The following is a 22,241-nucleotide window of genomic DNA, read 5'->3' on the forward strand; positions in this document are numbered from 1 at the left end:
AAAAATGATACATCCACTTCATAAAACTGTTTAGTAGTATCTTACAACATTAAACATACATGTACCATATGACCCAGCACTCATCTTAGGTACCTATCCAAAAGAAACGAAAATTTCTTCTACATACAAAGACTTGTGTAAAAATGTTAATAACATCATTATTTGCAATAGCCAAAAACTCTTAAGTGTAATTCAATGCCCATCAGCTGGTGAATGGATAAACTATGGTAAGGCCATACTATGGAATACTATGCAACAATAAAAAGAAACAAAATATGCTCAACATATTTGAATCTCTAAAACATATGCAAAGAAAAAAAGGAAAAAGATATTTGCAGCTCTGATCACACACAAGGAGCTCACTTTCCTAACTGTAAAAAGCTCTTAAAAATCAAGGAGAAAAAAAGGACCAACAACCCAATAGAAAAATGGCAAAGGAAATGAACTGTTCATTTACAAAAAAAAAGACCAAATGGCTCTTATGTAAATTTAAACAATGAACAACCTCACTGATAAGAGAAACGCAAAGTTAAATTATACTGAGAAACCATTTTTCACACACAGGATTGCCAAGAATTCCAAGAAATACCTAACGTAGATGACGGGCTGATGGGTGCAGCAAACCACCATGGCACGTGTATACCTATGTAACAAACCTGCACATTCTGCACATGTATCCCAGAACTTAAAGTATAATAATAATAAAAAAAATATTGTCCTATGAAGGATACATGGAAACAATCTCATACATTTCTAGTGGAGAAGTAAATGGTATAGTCATTACAGAAAACAACTGGGCAACTTTTGCAAAATTACAAATACATTAACTTTCCACTCAACGGCAATTTCACTAGGAGAAATTTATAAATTCATATATACATAAAATGACATGTACAAGGTTTATCTGTACAGGAATACTTTTTTTTTTTTTTTTTTGAGACGGAGTCTCGCTCTGTTGCCCAGGCTGGAGTGCAGTGGCGCGATCTCGGCTCACTGCAAGCTCTGCCTCCCGGGTTCACGCCATTCTCCTGCCTCAGCCTCTCTGAGTAGCTGGGACTACAGGCGCCCGCCACCACGGCCGGCTAATTTTTTGTATTTTTAGTAGAGACGGGGTTTCACTGTGGTCTCGATCTCCTGACCTCGTGATTCGCCCGCCTCGGCCTCCCAAAGTGCTGGGATTACAAGCGTGAGCCACCGCGCCCGGCCCAGGAATACTTTTAATAGGAAAAGGCTAAATCACTCAAATCATTGTCAACAGTGGATGGAATGGTTAAATTGTGATATATTCAAAAAGTAAAATATGGTGTATGTATCTACAAAAAATAAGAGTTCTCTCTATATTATGAAAATAGCTATAAAACACTTTAAATGAAAAAAGCAAGAAGTAGAGCAGGGAGTATGGTAGCTGTATTCTATACAAATAAGGGAGGCAAGAATTTATATATTCATAACTGTTTGTATATGCATATAGAAACTTTGGAAAGATGTAAAACTATAAGAATAACTACTTGCTAGAGTGAAGAAAGGGAGGACAGAGTATAGCACTGGAACAGAACACATTTTAATTTTTTTTAAAATTTTTGCACAATGAAATACATTACCTCTTCAAAAAAAATTTTGTGAATTAATCAAAATCACGTTTGATATGAAAATAAGAATATCACACTAAAATGATATGCAGCAGACAGGTCGCAAACTTGGAGTGATATTTACAATTCAAAAACCTAAATGATTAATGTCAAAATACATAAAAGACTCCTACAAATCAGTGAAAGAAAGCAATCCAGTGGTGAGGTGGAAATGAACAGAAGAGACGCACATACATTTCACTGATGATGACACAACAATCAATAAACATGAAATAATACTAAACTTATTAATCAGCGGAGTGAAAAGTAAAATACCCATGAGGTGTATTATTCTCAACTAGATCATCAAAAATGTACGTATAATACTACAAGCTGCTGGCAAGAATCTAGGTCCAGGTCAGCAAACTACAGCCTATAAGACAGCCTCCTGTTTTTGTAAATAAAACTTTACTGAAACACAGACACGAGTATGGTCTATGGCTGCTTCCTGGCTACAAAGGCAGACTTGAGTAGTTGTGACAGAGACCTAAAACATTTACTATTTGGCACTTTAAGAAAAAGTCTGCCACTTCCTGATAGAGACTGATGGGAACACCTGAACACTATTGGTAGGATGTCAAGTAGTACAAACACTTTGTAAAATACTTTACAGTACCTACTAAAGCTGAATATATAATGGATATACACAACAATTGTTACAGGAGCACTGATTTTATTAACAGAAAACAGAAAACAAATACCTATTAACAAGAGAATGCACAAATAAACTGAGATACATTCAAACAACGTAACAGTGCATGGCACTGAAAATGAAGGAACTATAGCTATATGCATCAGTATGAGCTGTCATAAATAAAATACTGAGAAATGGTAAGAATAAAGTTGTCAAAGAATAAATGCAGTATGATTCCATTTGTATAAAGTTGGAAATAGGCAATATCATGTATTATCTTCAGAATGCATACACGTGGTAAAACTGAAGAAAAGGCATGAATTGATGAACACAAAATTCAAGACTGTTAACTATTTTCTATTGATAGGAAAGAGGACAGATTTGGAAAGAGGAACAAAAAATGCTGCAAAGGTATTGGCAATGACCTATTCCTTAAGCAAGGTAACGGTGTTTGTAGTTACTGCTATTCTGTATGTCTCAATATATATAAATATCCTTTTATATGAATTTGATATTTAATAACTTTCAAAACCCTTCTGGAAGAATAAATCAATAATGAAGAGACTAAATGCTGCAAAACTGTTAGTTCTCCCCATTTAATTTACAAATAAGATCCCATAAAAGAAAAAAAAACACTGAAGTAGAGAAGATTATCTCACACTATCCCCTCAGCAGTATTGTGTGACTTAAAGAAGAGATGGACAGATAATAAACAAAACGCATTTTTTTTTTTTTATTATACTTTAGGTTTTAGGGTACATGTGCACAATGTGCAGGTTTGTTACATATGTATCCATGTGCCATGTTGATTTCCTGCACCCATTAACTCGTCATTTAGCATTAGGTATATCTCCTAATGCTGTCCCTCCCCCCTCCCCCCACCCCACAACAGTCCCTGGAGTGTGATGTTCCCCTTCCTGTGTCCATGAGTTCTCATTGTTCAATTCCCACCTATGAGTGAGAACATGCGGTGTTTGGTTTTTTGTCCTTGCGATAGTTTACTGAGAATAATGTTTTCCAATTTCATCCATGTCCCTACAAAGGACACGAACTCATCATTTTTTATGGCTGCATAGTATTCCATGGTGTATATGTGCCACATTTTCTTAAAAAACGTTATTCAAATGTAAAGGATAATCTTCTAAAAGTTTTTTTAAGTTAAAATGGGAAATCACTGGAAGTAAACTTGATTATGATCCCTTACTAAACTCACTTTCCAATACAAGATAAACAAATATGAAAAACAAGTTCAGAACTATAAAGTGCTTTCTACTAGAAATTTCCATTCCCGTAGTACATCTTATCAAGAAAATTGGAAAAATGTATTTATTTTTACTCCCTATGTTCCTGAAAGGACCTAAAAGGATATACAGAAATAAATACCTCCTCCATCAATAAAGGATTAAAAACAAAATAAAGAAGAAATTGAGGAATAAAAATAATAGTAAAGCCATAATGAAGGCTAATACCTAAAAGCAAAATCATAATGCTATATTATATACTTTTTATTGGCTGAAATTGGGTTCTGAGTTTACAATCAAGTATAGCAAAGAAGAAAGCATAACCAGTTAAGATAGTTATGTTCATAAACTATCTGCTCAAGGGCCATTATCAATTTTTCTTGATATTGATTGCAGAGAGAAGTATATACTATGAATCTTATAGAGGAAAACTGAAAAAAAAAAAATCAACCAACAAATTACCAATACACCCAGAAGGTTAATAAAATGAATGGTTTATTAGGGGACCAGGAATTGGGGAAAATACATAAAAATAATTTGCAGTAAAACTATTAAAGTGATTAATGATGTTAATTAATATTCAACATAATACTCAGTAGTCATATAAAGTTTACTAACCTTCCTGAATGGTGATGTCCACAGTTACACCAGAAGATGGATGCAGAAGTTTTTGGTAATTCTGTGCATTTTGGTCGAATAACTGCACAAGAAGAGTACATGTCTTCTCATATTCACATCTGCTGACAGTGCACAACTGCTCCAACTGCTGAAACACAGTGGCAGTATCATCCAGTGGATCATCTAAGTGATCTCTGCAAACACAGAATAAGTTTGCAGACAACATTAGAATGTGAGGTACTTTTATTCACCACAAATAAACTTTATGTTAAATAAAAATTCTATAATAAAGGAATAAAAGACAGAGGCAGGAGGATCACTTGGGGCCAGGAGTTTGACACCAGCCAGGCCAACATAGCAAAATCCTGACTCTAAAAATACAAAAGTTAGCTGGACATGGTGGCACACACCTGTAATCCCAGCTACGCAAGAGGCTGAGGCATGAGAATGGCTTGAACTTGGAAGGCGGAGGTTGCAGTGAGCTAAGACTACGCCACTGCACTCCAGCTGGGGTGACAGGGCGAGACTCTGTCTCTAAAAAAAAAAAAATAAAAATAATAAAAAATAAAATAGAAATGTATTAGAAAGTAAAAAATAAAACTGTCTATATCTGAAGATGGCATGATTATGTAAATAGAAAATATTTTTAGAAACACAAAAATGCTACTCAAACTAATAGGTAAGTTTACTAAGGTCATAGCATACAAGGTCAATATACAAAATGACCTGTATTAGTAGATATTGGCAGTGAACAACTGGAAATTCAAATTTAAAAAACAGTACCATACAAAGGCAGTAGGAAACACAAAATATCAATTAAATCTACCTAAATGTATGCAAGATCTGAAGGCTAAATACCATAAAATGTTTGATGAAAGAAATCAGAGAAGAGCTAAATTAAAAGATAGACATGCTCAGGAACTAAGAAACTCAATATTGGTGAGATGTCAGTTCTTTCCCCAAGTTAATCTACAGTTTCAATGCAATCCCAGTCAAAATCCCAGCAGAACTTCTTTGTAGAAACTGAGATACTGATTCAAACATATACATGGAAAAGCAAAGAAAGTAGAATTGCCAAAACAATTTTGAAAGAGCAAAGCCACTTAGAGAACTCATACTATCTGGTTTCAAAGCTTATTATAAACCTAATCAAGACAGGGTACTGGTGAAAGAACAGACACATAGATCAATGAAGACAGAGTCCAGAAATAGAACTACACGTATGCAGTAAATTAATTTTTGACAAAAGCATAAAAACAATTCAATGGAGAAAGGATAGTCTGTTACACAAATGACGTTGAAATAACTGGTCATCTATATGCCAAAAAAAAAAGAACTCTAGCCTTATGCCAGGTAATATACAAAAATTAGCCTGAAAGAGATCACAGACTAAAGCGTAAATTCTAAGACAATAAAACTCCTAGAAGAGAAAATAAAAATCTCTCTGACCTTGGATTAGTTTCCATAGGTATAACAACAAAAACATAATACATAAAAGAAAATATAAAGCACTGGACTTAGTCAAAATTTAAAACTTCTGCTCCTCTAAAGACTCTGTTAAGAAAATGAAAAGGCAGAGGGTTTCCAAGATGGCCGAATAGGAATAGCTCCGGTCTGCAGCCCCCAGTGAGATCAGTGCAGATGGGTGATTTCTGCATTTCCAACTGAGGTGCCTGGTACGTCTCATTGGGACTGGTTGGACAGTGGGTGCAGCCCACGGAGGGCATGCTGAAGCAGGGCAGGGCGTCGCCTCACCCGGGAAGCACAAGGGATCGGGGGATTTCCCTTTCCTAGCCAAGGGAAGCCGTGACAGACTGTATCTGCAGAAACAGTAGACTTCTGACCAAATGCTGTGCTTTTCCCACAGTCTTAGCAACCTGCAGACCAGGAGATACCCTCCTGTGCCTGGCTCAGTGGGTCCCACACCCATGGAGACTTACTCACTGCTAGTGCAACAGTCTGAGATCAAACTGTGATGCTGCAGCCTGACGGGGAAAGGGGCGTCCGCCATTGCTGAGGCTTGAATAGCTCACAGTGTAAACAAAGCACGGACTGGGCAGAGCCCACCGCAGCTCAGCCTCTATAGATTCCACCTCTGGTGGCAGGGCATAGCAGAACAAAAGGCAGCAGACAGCTTCTGCAGACTTAAACGTCCCTGTCTGACAGCTCTGAAGAGAGCAGTGGTTCTCTCAGCATGGCGTTCAAGCTCCGAGAACGAACAGACCACCTCCTCAAGTGGGTCCCTGACCCCCGTGTAGCCTGACTGGGAAACACCTCCCAGTAGGGGCAAACAGACACCTCAAACAGGCAGGTGACCCTCTGGGATGAAGCTTCCAGAGGAAGGATCAGGTAGCACTATTTGCTGTTCTGCAGCCTCTGCTGTTGATACCAAGACAAACAGCGTCTGGAATGGACCCCCAGCAAACTCCAACAGACCTGCAGCTGAGGGGCCTGTTAGGAGGAAAACTAACAAACAGAAAGGAATAGCATCAACATCAACAAAAAGGACATCCACACAGAAACCCCATCTGTAGGTCACCAACATCAAAGACCAAAAGTAGATAAAACCACAAAGATGGGGAGAAACCAGACCAGAAAAGCTGAAAATTCCAAAAACCAGAGCACCTCTTCTCCTCCAAAGGATTGCAGCTCCTCACCAGCAAGGGAACAAAACTGGATGGAGACTGAGTTTGATGAGTTGACAGAAGTAGGCTTCAGAAGGTCGGTAATAACAAACTTCTCTGAGCTAAAGAAGCATGTTCTAACCCAATGCAAGGAAGCTATGAACCTTGATAAAACATTCCATGCTCATGGATAGGAAGAATCAATATTGTGAAAATGGCCATACTGCCCAAGGTAATTTATAGATTCAATGCTATCCCCATCAAGCTACCACTGACTTTCTTCACAGAATTGGAAAAAGCTACTTTAAAGTTCATATGGAACCAAAAAAGAGCCTGCATAGCCAAGACAATACTAAGCAAAAAGAACAAAGCTGGAGGCATCACGCTACCTGACTTCGAACTATACTACAAGGCTACAGTAACCAAAACAGCATGGTACTGGTACCAAAACAGAGATATAGACCAATGGAACAGAACAGAGCCCTCAGAGATAACACCACACATCTATAACCATCTGATCTTTGAATAACCTGACAAAAACAAGAAATGTGGAAAGGATTCCCTATTTAATAAATGGTGCTGGGAAAACTGGCTAGCCATATGTACGAAGCTGAAACTGGATCCCTTCCTTACACCTTACACAAAAATTAACTCAAGATGCATTAAAGACTTAAATGTAAGACCTAACACCATAAAAACCCTAGAAGAAAACCCAGGCAATACCATTCAGGACATAGGCATGGGCAAGGACTTCATGACTAAAACACCAAAAGCAATGGCAACAAAAGCTAAAATTGACAAATGGGATCTAATTAAACTAAAGAGCTTCTGCACAGCAAAAGAAACTATTATTAGAGTGAACAGGCAACCTACAGAATGGGAGAAAATCTTCGCAATCTACCCATCTGACAAAGGGCTAACATCCAGAATCTACAAAGAACTTAAACAAATTTACAAGAAAAAAACAACCCCATCAAAAAGTGGGCAAAGGATATGAACAGACACTTCTCAAAAGAAGACATTTGTGCAGCCAACAGACACATGAAAAAATGCTCATCATCACTGGTCAGAGAAATGCAAATCAAAACCACAATGAGATACCATCTCAAGCCAGTTAGAATGGTGATCATTAAAAAGTCAGGAAACAACAGATGCTGGAGAGGATGTGGAGAAATAGGAATGCTTTTACACTGTTGGTGGGAATGTAAATTAGTTCAACCATTGTGGAAGACAGTGTGGCAAGACATTGTGCACGTGTACCCTAGAACTTGAAGTATAATACAAAAAAAGAAAGAAAATGAAAAGGCAAACAACAGAGAAAATATTTGCAAACACATAACAGAAAGACTTGTGAAGAAAATATACAGACTGCTCAAATCTCAATATAAGAAAATTACAACCCAATTAAAAATGGGAAATAGATTTGACTAGCATATTACCAATGAATACATACACATGGTAAATAAGTGCATGAAAATATGCTCAACATTATTAGTCACTAAGGGAAAACCACAATGAGGTACACACCTATTAGAATGAGTAAAATTTTTTCAAACTAAAAATATCAAGTGCTAGTGAGAACACAGAGCAATTAAGTCTTTCAAACATTGTGAGTGGGAATGCAAAATGGTACAGCCACTTTGCAAAATAGTTTGGCAGCTTCTTGTGAAGTAAAATATATACTATACTTAACATGCATCCCAGGAATCCCACACCTAGGTATTTACCCAGGAGAAACAAAAACTTATGTTTGTACAAAATCTGTGCAGGAGTATTTACATCAGTTTTATTTACAATTGCCAAAAACATAAACAACTCAAAAGTCCAGCAACAGGTGAATTGGTAAACAAACTGATATATCCACAAAATGGAATACTACTCAGCAATGAAAGTAAAGTACTAACACAACACAGAGGAATCTCAAATGCATTATGCTAAGTGGAAAAAAATCAGACTAAAAAGCTGCATACTGTATAATTTCATTTATACAACATTCTGGAAAAGGCCAAAAAAAAATTACAGGGACACAAAACAGATCAGTAACTGCCAGAGATGAGGGTGAGGAGAGGGGCTGACTGAAAAAGGAGCCAAAAGAACTATCTGGATTGATGGAACTATTCTATATCTCAATTGTGATGGTAGTTCTACAACTGTGTGCACTTGTCAGAAATCATACAACTGTACACCAAAAAAGGTGAGTTTTAAATTTATACGTTTATCTTAAAAAATTCCAACGGTCAAAAGGAAATACAACAAAAACATTTAGTTTTTGAATACCTCACAACTATGGCAACTGAGTCCAACCGAGAAGTGATAAAGGCCTTTGTGATTTCTGGTGCATAAGTGTCTAATAGGTGGGGTTCAGTTGATTTCACAAAAGGAACAGACGCTACCATCCTTTGCCACAGAGTTAACAAATAATGAACACTGTTAGGAGCAAATTCCCAATGCTACAAAGAAATAAAGCAAAAGTTATTTAAAATATTACATCTTCCTACAATAAGAATTACAGAATAAAATTACTAAACATCTATTTTTAAATTAACTTTTATTCTTACCATAAAACTAATGAACACTTAATATAGCAAATTTATAAATGCAAAAAAGTAGAAAGAAACCAACATTTCTATTATTTTACCACCCAGAGTAACATTAAAATATTACTCTACTTCCCTCTAATCATTCCATGAATATTTTTCAGAGTTGACATCATGTGAAAAACATGGTTTTATAATCTCTCCCCTAAAATTATAAAACTTCAATATAATCTGTAAAAATTTTATTTCTTCACATAGATTTTATTATAGTTTCTCAAGCCATTATTCAATTATTAGATATTTAAGTAGCTTCTCAATTTTTGTTATATACATTTCAATGAACTTTTTTACCTAAAACCCTGCAATGAACATTTCCAGCAAAGTAATCAAATTAATAGATATTTTTTAAATACCCCCACCAACCCTTACTAAGAAGTTGTTTTAAAACTGGCTACAGTTTAACATAATTACATATTTTTACCTACCTGTAGGCTAGTAATGGTAAAATTAGCAATCAATCTAATAACTTCAGGATATTCCTTCACCATAACTAATTCTCCCAGCTGATAATTTGTCTTTAAACGAGCCAAAAATCGGCAAAATTCATGATAATTACCTGGATCAGACAAACCCTAAATTATGAGACAAAAAGAAAGGCTTAAAAACAAGCCAACCTATGGACAATAAAATCAGTAAAACCCCAAAGCATCTTAAGTCTCCCAATTTTCATGGGTACTTACTTAAAATACTCTGTGTCAACTAGGTAGTTAACAATGTAAAAAAAATAGATTCCTGCTAGGTCTAGTTTTGTCATCAATGATTAATAATAAAGAATCCAAAGTAGAGGCCTTGGAAGAAGATCTGCATCACAATGACTAAATTATAATTTTGGGGAAGCTATTATAGTACACAAAAGTTTTGAGAGTGTGTGTGTGTGTGTGTGTGTGTGTGTGTACTGTGGTTTAAACAGAAGTCAACAAAGGATCTGGAAAATATTTAAGATTAAAAGTACACTCTAGGAAAGAACAATAGTCATCAGACTTAAATGGTATGTATGAGCATACAAATAACAGAAATTTTCTTAATTAAACAAATATTTATTGAGTATCTACAGGCACTGTACCCTCAAGCAACTCCGTGTCTCTCCATGTCTCTAGACAGTCATTCAAACAAATCACTGCAATGTAAGGAATAAAGTTGAGCAAATAACTAAAGTTGGGCAAAAACAAAATTTACCCAGGTAAATTTTGGGGGAGCATAGATTAAAAGGAAATAACAAAAAAGGTCTGCCCAGTGGTCTGTAAGCTCCTTGAAAACAGTTTTAGTATGCACTGTAGCTGGGATGAAACAGAATTCAAAAAGTATCTTTGTAAAACTGAAAGTCTCTAAGCAATTTCATTCATAGGAGCTCCATGAAATATATAGAAAATAGTATCTATTAAGGACAAATAACCAAAAAAATTTTTGTAATCATAGATCTTTAAAACATGTTTGTGATTCTAAAACAATCTAATATTCATACCAACTTTTACAGCCATGGAACATCAACATAAGGATGTTGGAAAATCATTTAAGAGAAATTATCAGGCATTAGCATATTATCTTCCACCTATTGGTTGATGATATTGAGTTAAACAACTAAAAATTTTAAAATATACTGGTAAAATCCTCTTTATCAGCAAAACAGAAAATTTCACAACTATACTAACATTGAAAAGATAAAATAAATGCATAACCCATAAAATACTTCTGAGAATATGCAAAAACAATTGCTTTTTGTAGAACATTCTTACTAAAGATATTATATGTCACCCCCCAAAATTTATTAATAACCAAGAGAATTAGATAAACCTCCTTAAATCATTTAACCTTTAAAAATCTGTATTTTACAGATATTTTAAACCAAAATCAAAATAAAAAGTAAAACAAAATATTTTATCTAAGCACCCAAAATCACTCAATAGCAGCTTTGCAGTTCTCTGAAATGAATATTGGCAATGAAGCTCTAAAGTTAATGCAGAAAAAATTTTAAAATCTACAAACTCTTACTTGTCCACAAGAGGGCAAGAAAACATTATTTCATAATTTAAGGCCACTTGCTCCAATATTAACATTCCGATTTATATTATGTCTTCTATTCATAAGGTGGACATACTGAATTAATCACTTCAGTAGTTTAAGAAGTGCAAGCAAAGAAATGTAACACAATGGTAAAAGACAGAAGCATAGTAAGATAGATAATCTCTAGTCATATTTGCCTAAAAGAAAAAAATAAGAGAAACACAGAAGTCAGCCATGGAAACATCCATTTTTAAAAACTACCCATCTCTACTACAAATGAGATCTAAGGGCTGAGCACGGTGGCTCATGCCTGTAATCCCAGCACTTTGGGAGGCCGAGGCAGGTGGATCACTTGAGGTCAGGAGTTTGAGACCAGCCTGGCCAACATGGTGAAACCCCGTCTCTACTAAAACTACAAAAATTAGCAGGGGTGGTGGGTGCAAGCCTATAATCCCAGCTACTCAAGAGGCTGAGGGAGAAGAATCGCTTGAACCCAGGAGGTGGAGGTTGCAGTGAGGCAAGATTGCACCACTGCACTCCAGCCTGGGCAACAGAGCAAGACTTGATCTCAACAACAACAAAAAAAGCTCTAAGGAAGATAAATATGATACTAAATGTTTTCTTCCAGAATCATAATAAATTCATGATGAGTTTATTATGTGCCTTTAGCTGAAAAACTGTATCTCTATATGCTAAGTATTAAATTACTTCATAAATACCTGAGGGTTTTCAAGTATCCTTTTTACTCCCTTAATTAAATTACCAAGGTACTTGGCACGTTCAGGACTGTTAAATAAGGACCTTCTTGTCGAAGCAAACTGAACTAAACATGAAAGTGCCTAAAAAATACCAAAAGAATTTCATTTCAATTTTCAAAGTAACTGTGGCCACATGTAAGGAATACTACTAGTCTTTACACTTAAAATGAATTTAATTTTAATGCATTATAGAATATAATGCATTATAATGCAACATAAAAAGCATTATAGAACATAAAAATAATAAAAGCTAAATATCATCAACCACTCCCACCACTCACAATCCTTCTACCCCATCATAAAAATTCCTATTTGTATGTATTCCCCTCTAATGTTTTTTCATTAACAAAATCTGCCAGTTCAAGGCCTGGACATGCTATATATTTAATAGGCTCTCAATTGCTTACGATGCCCAGTTCCATTTTCTAATGAATCAGGTTTTCTACCGAAAAGAAAATATGGTTTTGTGGTATAGTATGTTTGGGAAATAGTGCACATTATGTACTGTGGTATCCTGTGGGAGGGGGCAGGGGGAACCTGTAATCTAATCCAGCATATTCCAAATTTAATTGGTCAAGGAATATTTTACAACATCCATTAGCATCTTAAAAAATAGTCTGAAAATGGTGCTGGAAAAGGTAGGCACTTTCTGGTAAGAAAAGAGACAAAAATCAAATGATGCCCTTTTTAGATGTGCTCCAGTTTGCCACAGCCCCTACCATTAGAACCTAAAACCCAAATTAAAAACAAAAACAAAAAGTCCTTAGAAAACTCAGAAGTACAAGTATGGGAACCACTAGCGTATTATAAACACCTGGGTTGGGGGCAAAAAAGACCTGTGTTTGAATCTCAATGCCAATATTTTCTTCATTGCCCTGGGGGAGGTCACTTAGTCAATCTGGGTCTGTTTTCTGTTTTTCTGGGTCTACATAGTAGGGATTTTATTATTTACCTTTCAGGGCCACTTTGAAGATTAAGTGAGGTAAGTATCATACAATAAATAGGACATGTCCAATAAATGTTCGTTACTATCTCTCAAAGCAGTTGTTTTCTACTTTGTTTTTTAAGCACTGGTACTTTTTTGTTTTATCCCAAAACATAATTACATGAAACCATGGTTTCTACATAACTAAAAGCAAGACTGTTGTGACTGAAAGACAGAAGGCTGTGGCTCCAACTGGAAACATGAGGTACTCTGAGAAATCCAGTTTAAAAAGCACTACCTTAAACTCTAGATTCAAGAGAAGACATGTTTTTTTAAAAAGGACATTTCTGTGAATGCTTTCCTCCCTTTTAGGAAATAAGATACCTAAACAAACATATCGCTGATATATACTTTAAATATGGAATATGTTTTTCAGAAAATGGCAATATTAGAACTCCCCAGCTTTACTTCTGCAAGTTTAAACATTAAACTTACGATTTTTTAATAGCCTTGACAGATTTGTTTTAGGCTCCGCAAACATGGAGCTCAGAGTCTCAAAGTTCTATATAACTACAGAGTATCAAGAACTTTTTAAGCATGCAATAGAATTTACACTGATTCAAAAAATATATAAATAACTGGCTTGATGAACACAATTCAAGTGAGTAGATCCCCTTCGTTTCTTATTCAGAGATCTGAAGGGGACAGCCTGTCAAACCTAAGACATGGAGCCAGGCAAGGTTGAGGAAGAATTAGAGAGGGGTAGTAGAAGGGAAAGTCCTTGTGTGGTGGTCAGCTGCTGGACTTAGGCCCTATGGGAACTGAGTAGGAAAAAAATATATATTTAGAGATTGGTAGGTTGTCCTGGCTCTGGGCAAGAGCTAAATCAATAGTTACTGGTTCTAGGCTCACCCATGAAATAAAAGGTAATGTTGACAAAACAAACAAAATTTGACAAATAGTGTAAGCAGTATACATCCCAGAAAATATAAGAACTTATTGTGAAAAGTAAACTCAATTGAATATATAAACAGAAGTTTTGAAGTAAATATATACCACCCCTTATTTAAATTAGATAAAAATCACAGGTATTTTTTAATGAAATAACGAATGACTTTTACTTACTAACTGAGACAGTAGTGGTGGAAGTGAATGATACAAATTGAAGAAAAGATCCAATGTTTCTGGTTCCAGGAAAACTGGGAAAAAAAATTATTTTCTAACACCATTACTTTCAATTCAGTGATCTTAACGAAGTAAGACAATATCACACAAACTGAGAAATCCAAGACCTCTGCATGTGGCCATTCCTTCCAGTTAGGCCTATTTTTAATTCCCAGCTATTTTCCTTTGAAAGATGAAATAATACAGACAGAAATTAACTAGCCAGGCTCTTCCTCATGTAGCACTTCCTCTATGTAGCACTACAGTTTGAAATGGGAGAATCTTCTATTTTTATTTGTACTCAAGTAATATAAACATTGAGAATTCAAACAGTATCAAAAAGTAAACAGTATTAAAAAGCTTATAATTAAAAAAAACTACCCTATCCCATTCCAACTGCTTTTCAACTCTTTTAGCTATAGTTAGTCATGTTTCCAAATAATGGCCTATACTATTTCTTCATTTGATTGTTTTACTTTAGACATCAACTGCATTCCTATTACAGTGTGTAACGCTTTAGCTGTCTAATCACGAATGCCACATCCCTACCACCCCTACCACTCTCTCCACAAGCAATCCTCTCAAAAACCCACCCACTATTATCACAATTTGTGATTAAATCAATTCTATGTGTTTACATTTATTATGACTATGTAAATAACATTAACGGCTGAGCTGTAGTTACATCACATTTCTAATACTCACTGGACTTAATCATAGCATCTTTTCTGTGCTTAGTTGTGTATCTGTCACTAATTCTCTCCAAATGCTCTGACAGATTGGCACAATGTTCTTCATAACATGTTCCACACCATCAATAGCATCAAATAACCCATCATTTGCATTCACCCACCGCTACCTCCCAGAGCCTTCAACTTGAACTGGTTGCTCCTTAACTTTGTTATACAACTGTAGCCTTTTTATGTCTTTCACTGTCATCTTGTGTTGAAGTGCTCATTTCCCAAATTCCATTATCTTCCACTTTCTTTGCATGGACATCAAGTAGCTTCCTGAGAGCAAGTACATAAGGGATAAATTTTGGAAGCACTCGCATATCTGAAAATGTCTTTATTCTATCTTAGATTTGATAAGTTTGGTCTAGTTTGGAAACAGCTTTCCCTCAGAAGCCTGAAGATACTACTCTATTGTCTTCTAGCTTTCAGTGCTGCTGTTGAGAAGTCTAATACCTTCTTGACCCCAATCCTTTGTAGGAGGAGACTTACTTTTTTCTTTCTGGTAAGTTTTACAATTTTTTTCTTTATCCTTACTATTCTAAAATGTCATGATTATAAAGCTTACTGAGTATCTTTTTTATTCATTATGCTGGGAACTTGGTGGGATCTTTCAATCCAAAAACGCATACCCTTCAGAGCTCAGAACATTTTGGGGTACTATCTGTTTGCAAATTTCCTTCTTTCTCCATCCTCTCTTTCTAGAACTCCTAACCGTCACACCTCCTTAATTTCATCTTCTAGTTTTCTTATTTTTTTTCCTCCTATCAAACATCTCCTTGCTTTTTTGTTCTACATTTTAGGAGACTGTGTTAACTTTATCTTACAACTTTTCCACTGGATGTTTTATTTTGGCAACTGTCCTGTAAATTTGGAACATTCTCTGAACAATGTCCTGTCCTTGTTTCAGGGATGCATTATCTCATCATCTCTCTGGGCATATTCATTATATCTTTCTGAAGTTTATTTCTACTTTCACCTTGTCTCTGTTGCTATTAACTACCCTCCATTTTAAAATTAAACTTTGAGATAATTGTAGATTCACATGCAGTTGCAAAAAATAATACAGAAAGACCCCGTGAACTCCCACCCATTTTCCTACAATGGTAATTTCTTGCAAAACTACAGTATAATATCTCAACCAGGACACTCACATTGATAAAATCCACAATCTTATTCAGATTTCAGTTTTACATGTACTCATGTGTGTGTAGATGTGTGTGTTCAGTCTGTGAAATTTTTTATTACATGTATTGGTTCATGTTTCCATCACCACAGTCAAGACACAGAACACAAAGTTCCCTTTTGTTGTTGTAGTCTCTGATCTCCATATTAGAAGTTTTTCACAAAATTAATACTGTTCCTCTATTATATCTGGTATCCATGAATATGAGGCCTCTCCAATTTTATTTCTTGAGGAAAAAAACTCTGGTCTTGGAAAGTAAAGAAGTAGCACAGGTAGAGAAAAGGGAGGAAAAGGCAGTCACCTAGCTGCACAGGTGGTAGAGAAGATCCTGGAGAGTTTAACTGTTCAGAGTACAGACTTTTTATCAAACCCCGTCAGCCCCATTTCCCAATTCTGAGCTCAGAGGTACTTTAGGTGCCACCATTTTTCTGGAACATGGGAGAACAAATTAGCTTCCTTTTTCTTGGTATCCCTTTCTATAAGCAAGTTGCGACTCTCCTCTTCTAGGTCACTTAATCTAATTCGTTCTCTTTATAACCCTAAAAAATATGTTGACATCTCTTGCCAACTCTTCATATTAAACTTTTTTCTTTCTCATGATGACCCTTCATACTGAACTTTTTTCTTGATCTCCAAGTTGTTGAAATCTGCACCGTGCAAAGATCATTTGCAGAATCACCTATTGAACTGCCAATGAAATCAAAGTTAAGGCAGTTAAGGACCAGTTTCAAGACCTTCATTACCAGATTTTGCTAACATTGATCCGGAAGATTTAAAGGTTTGGCCAACACCTGAAAATGATCATAAACAGAGTGGGATCCTGTCCCACTCTGTTTATCTGAAAGTTTCATATCAGAGCTCTTGACTTTCCTCCCAAATCTGCTCTCCATTTAGCTCTAGTGCAGTCCTTGTTTTTTCTTTTTTCCAAAATCAAAATATAGAAGTTACTATAATATGAATTACAGAAAACATTTCAATATTAGCCATCAGCAGCTACTTTAGGTTACAAATCCATTTGAGCTCTTTTTTTAATTCCTAGCAAAAAGATAACTATACTTAGGGAAACTATATTGCTTAATACTGTGCCTTTATGTTGATGACCCTTCACACCAAACTTTTTTCTTACTTGTTCTCCAAGCTGTTGGAATCTGCACCGTGCAAAGATCATCTGCAGATTCATCTGCTGAACTGCCAATGAAGTCAAAGTTAAGGCAGTTAAGGACCAGTTTCAAGACCTGCATTACCAGATTTTGCTGACATTGATCTTGAAGATTTAAAGGTTTGGCCAACACCTGAAAAAAGTACAAAATCAAATAAAACACTGTGAAATACATCAATAAACTTACACTTCATGACTTAAAATAATTTTTCAATGTCAAATGAAAACTAGTAAGAGTTTACAAAGTTATACTGTTCCATATATGAGGAAGTAATGTTACCTTCTTCAAGAAAAACTGGCTTTAACTTCATGCATAAAAGAATCACACTCAGCTAATAAAGGCAATCAGAACTCTGAATGTTGGAGCATACTCACAAAGCTTCTGGAGAACAATCCTGTTTCCAAAATAATGCCCATTCTCACACAAACCGAAAACAATTATACCTTTTAGGTATATTGTGAAATATTTATAGAGGAAATTATATGAAATTTGGGATTCTGCTTATATGAAATTTGGGATTCTGCTTGAAAAATAATATAAAAAGTGGGAAGGTAGGAATAGAGAGAAAACAAGATTGGCCGTGAGTTGCTACTGTTTAACTGGCTGATAGGTTAACTGGTTATAATAGTCTATCTACTTTTGTGTATGTTAAAATTTTCTATGTTAAAAGAAAAATTTTAAGATAATAGAAGGTCTTTGGGTCTGACATAGTGTAGCAGTTGTCATGTTACTATACCAACGAACTGAAATAATTGGAAACTAGTGCTTATTGGAGCATACTTTCAGAAATGCTGTATTACACCAATTATCAGGCTTGAATAGCATGATGGAGTCCCTATATTATACAAGAGAATACAGTATCATTACGAATCACGCTATCACTAATATTCAATACAGCACTAAGTAGCAAATGGGGAAATACTATTTCCCAAAGAAGTTGTTAAAGTCAACGATCTTGGCTGAACTATGAATAAATTTTGATAGCTGATGAATCAGGAAAATATTGTCATTTCATTTTTCATCTGCATCCTATCAAAATATAAGCAAGTAGATAAAGAAACTAATACTAAATTAGCTTCTATAATTAAAGAATCAACACTGGGAAGGCAATGAAACTACCACCTAAAGATAAGTTATTAGATTCCCTTTGGATTTCACCTTATCGTATGCCCAGTGAGTAAAAGTGAATTTTTTGGAACTGCTTACAGACTTATGCAAATTTACTATACTTAAGTCTGTCCACAATAATTCTTTAAAAGGCAGAATTGGGGGGAAAATCCAACTGAAATTTTTTTGAAACTCTTAAAATTTCCCAAATATTCTAACTAGGAAGTTGAATTATCAAATAACTTACCTCTTTCAAAAGAGAGCATGCTAGCACTAAAATGTCTTTGAGAGAAGTATCACGAAATGAGGTAGCTATTTTCCTGTGTTTTGCTGAAGGTCTAGAATAATCAACCTAAAAAAATAAAGATGAAATTAGTTTAACCAGACCTATGAAAAAGCAAAGCAAAATTTACTTAAAAAAAAAAGGAAATAAACAAGTAGAATCCAAGTTTCTAGACTGTTTCAATTTAATGTTCTTCCTACAACACATACTGATCCCGATACTAAAAACCAAAGTTCATCACACTTTCAGAGGCAGTATAAACAACACAGATTATAAAATAAAAATAGATACTAAGACTATTAACTCCTGAACCATGTACCATATTTTACATCATGCAGTAACAACTTCCCTGTTCCTCACATTCCACCTGTAAAATGAGAAATCTCCAAGATAATCTCCAAATTCTAACTTTATAAATAAGCAAACTGAATTAGCCACAGAAAAATTCTTCTGGCTGAAAGTGATATTCCTATATATACCATATATGTCATTGGTTCATATATCTTTCATACTATGAGAAGAAACCATGGCAGAAATTATAAATAATCAGAAATCTGATTTATTATACAAGCAATAGTATATTCCCTCTGAATATTTTATTAGTTAATGACAAATAATTTTTAAGAATAAACTAAGACTAGCTCTTAGGCCTCTAACCTAAAATGTAGTATATTCAAAATTATATTATTAATACCATTAATATTTCCATTTATCAATAGGAAACAGGCAAAGCTGAAGTCTGACACTCATACTAACATTAACACTATGGTCTACAGTTGCTATAGCATTACCATTTATTCTTATTGCTATTTGGAAGAAGAAAATAAACCATTTTCCTTGCTAGTGTTTATAGATCTGAAAGAAACAATAGGCTCAAAATTGATTATGTGATACTTCCCAACCTCTAACATATAATTTAGATTATACTCGATTGCCATACTTACTTATAAAACATGAAACATAACAGAAGGCCAAATGATTACACAAAGTAGTTATGGAACCTATACCCAATGTGTAAGATTTAAATTAGCATTTTCAGTGTTCCTTATTTTTTTTTCCAACTTTCATTTTAGCTTGTGGGGGTACATGTGTGTGTTTGTTGCCTGGGTGTATTGCATGTTGCTGAGGTTTGGGGTATGAATGATCCTATCACTCAAAAGTTAGTTTTTCAACCTTCACCCCTTTCTATCTCTCCCCTGTCTAGTAGTCCCCAGTTTCTACTATTGCCATCTTTATGTCCACGAGTATCTAGTGTTTAACTCCCACTGGAAGTGAGAACATGTGGTATTTGGTTTTCTGCTCCTGCATTAATTTGCTTAGGATAAGGGCCTCCAGCTGCATCCATGTTGCTGCAAAGGACATGATTTCATTATTTTTTATAGCTGCATAATATTCTGTGGTATATGTGTATTTTCTTTATCCAATCCACCGTCACTAGGTACTAACGTTGATTCCACGTCTTTGCTTTTCTGAATAGTACTGCAGTGAACATGTCAGTGCACATTCCTTTTTGATAGATTTGGGGTTTGGGGGATATATACTCAGTAATAGGATAGTGGTTCTGGTTTAAGTTCTTTGAGAAATCTCCAAACTACTTTCCACAGTGGCTGAACTAATTTACATTCCCACCAACGTATATAAGAGTTCCCTTTTCTCCACAGCCTTGCTAGCATCTGTGGTTTTTTGACTATTTAATAGTGGCCAGTCTGACTGGTGTGAGATGGTATTTCATTGTGGTTTTGATTTGCATTTCTAAGATGATTAGTAATGTGGAACATTTCTTCATGTTTTTTGGCCACCTGCCTTCTTTTGAGAAGTGTCTATTCATGTCTTTTGCTTATTTTTAATGCCTCTCTTGATTAATTTAAATCAAATCTCAACTTTCCTCAACATATAAAAATATTTTTTCCTTAATACAAATTAAAAGCAAAGAGCATTATAATTGCAATTTATAAAGTATTCTTCATATATTATTTCGCTTATTCCTTAAAACTAATCTGTGAGATACATTTTATCTTTTTAAAACACATGAGTTTTGAAATAAAGGATGATTTTAAAAGATGAGAAATTCAAGTTTACAGGCACACTGTCTTAAGACTAACCTCTCACTCTCATCATATCCATAAAATGGGAAGAAACTTAGGTGTACTGAGCACATTCTACACACTAAGTCCCGTGCAAGTTAATACAATCTTATTAAGATCCATGTAAGTAGTTGTTATTCTCACTTTACAGGTGACAATATGTAAGTTTTAAAGAAGCTAAGAAGTTTGTAAAAGGTAAAAATAGAGCGAAAATACAACTCCATGTTTTATTCCAGAGTTATATCAAAGGACTGCATGCTTATTTTACTTGGGTTACTCATTTAGATATCCAATATTTTGAGACGAAGGACTGCACATCCATTTTCTATTGCATATATATGCCTCTACCTTGGAGGCACAGGATATTTTACTTCTTAATGACTAGATAGTGAATATACTCCAGGAACAGAAACTCTAGCTTCTAAAACAGCAGGATAACTTATATAATCCTCCTAACTTTTAGGAAAACTCAAGTGTAGATCTTTTTCTTAAGAGACACATCCTGTTATGGATACTACATGAATTTATCTGGCTCACATCTGATAACTAGAGTATTTAATTATCCTCATGCATTATAGATCTCCCTACTTCCTGGTTCAGAAATGCTTAATAAATGCTAGTTGAAACTGTAAATGTCATAAAATTAGGCTGAGTGAACTGTCTCCACAGAAGCCATCTATATTTTTCACCATATAAACCCAAAATCACACTTCAGACCTTAAAACTTTTCTTAAAAGGTGCTTGGTTCAATGCAAGAAAAGCTTGGACTATCTTGTGCCAGAAGGTAAGAAAGAACCCAAAGAATGGTGAGGAAATGTCAAATGGACACAAAAATCACCTTGAAAAAGGTCCTATTGGTCAAATCCTGGAAAATCTGAGCAACAAATAATGTTAGCAATGAATTATAACCTATTAAATAAAATGAAACCAGGAATCCATAGTAATATAAGTTAACAAATCCATAAGCTGAAAGTCTGATAAGGAACAAGATATTTTCAGAGACTTAAGTACCTTTTCACAAAATATGTATTAATTACAACAGGGAAAAGAATAAGTCTACAATGGGGGAGCACAGAGGAGTCCATCTTAATTAAGAGATCAAAGTGAACATCATCAGTAATGTGACAAATCATCACATGCTTCCTGATGGGAGGCAATGAGATGGGCACAGTATCATTTCTGTGATATTTCTGACAAATTCACATAAGCTGAATCTAATAATGAGGAAATATCAGACAATCCCAAATTGAAGGACATTTTAAAAAACTGGCCTATAATCTTCATTAATGTCAAGGCCATGAAAGTGAAAAAGATTGAGAAATTTTTCTCCATATTGAAGGAGACTAATACAACATAAGAACTAAATGTGATACATAATCCTAAACTGGTTCTTTTGCTAGAAAGAGGGTTTATAACCAGTGAATCCTGAATGGGGTATGAGGATTAGATAGTGGGAATAATTCCAGTGTTCATTTTCTGATTGCAAGGTTGTATTGTGGT

The 22,241-nt window shown here is 35.0% G+C and overlaps 1 protein-coding gene across 3 annotated transcripts in view; it reads right to left on the reverse strand.

The window, feature by feature from the left end:
• The window catches only part of RANBP17 (RAN binding protein 17), a 428,141-nt gene that overhangs the window by 361,146 nt on the left and 44,754 nt on the right, over window positions 1-22,241 (reverse strand). For all 3 annotated transcript variants that reach the window (XM_063642616.1, XM_055285264.2, XM_055285265.2), the window contains 7 exons: window positions 18,622-18,726; window positions 17,234-17,399; window positions 14,152-14,225; window positions 12,063-12,182; window positions 9,768-9,914; window positions 9,023-9,195; window positions 4,122-4,315 (listed from right to left, as the gene is read on the reverse strand). In XM_063642616.1, the coding sequence (XP_063498686.1) occupies window positions 4,122-4,315; window positions 9,023-9,195; window positions 9,768-9,914; window positions 12,063-12,182; window positions 14,152-14,225; window positions 17,234-17,399; window positions 18,622-18,726 (979 nt within the window). The remainder of the gene's footprint in view (window positions 1-4,121; window positions 4,316-9,022; window positions 9,196-9,767; window positions 9,915-12,062; window positions 12,183-14,151; window positions 14,226-17,233; window positions 17,400-18,621; window positions 18,727-22,241) is intronic.

The sequence above is a fragment of the Symphalangus syndactylus genome, chromosome 7 (genome assembly GCF_028878055.3).
Source record: "Symphalangus syndactylus isolate Jambi chromosome 7, NHGRI_mSymSyn1-v2.1_pri, whole genome shotgun sequence".
In the NCBI taxonomy this organism is placed as follows: Eukaryota; Metazoa; Chordata; class Mammalia; order Primates; family Hylobatidae; genus Symphalangus; species Symphalangus syndactylus.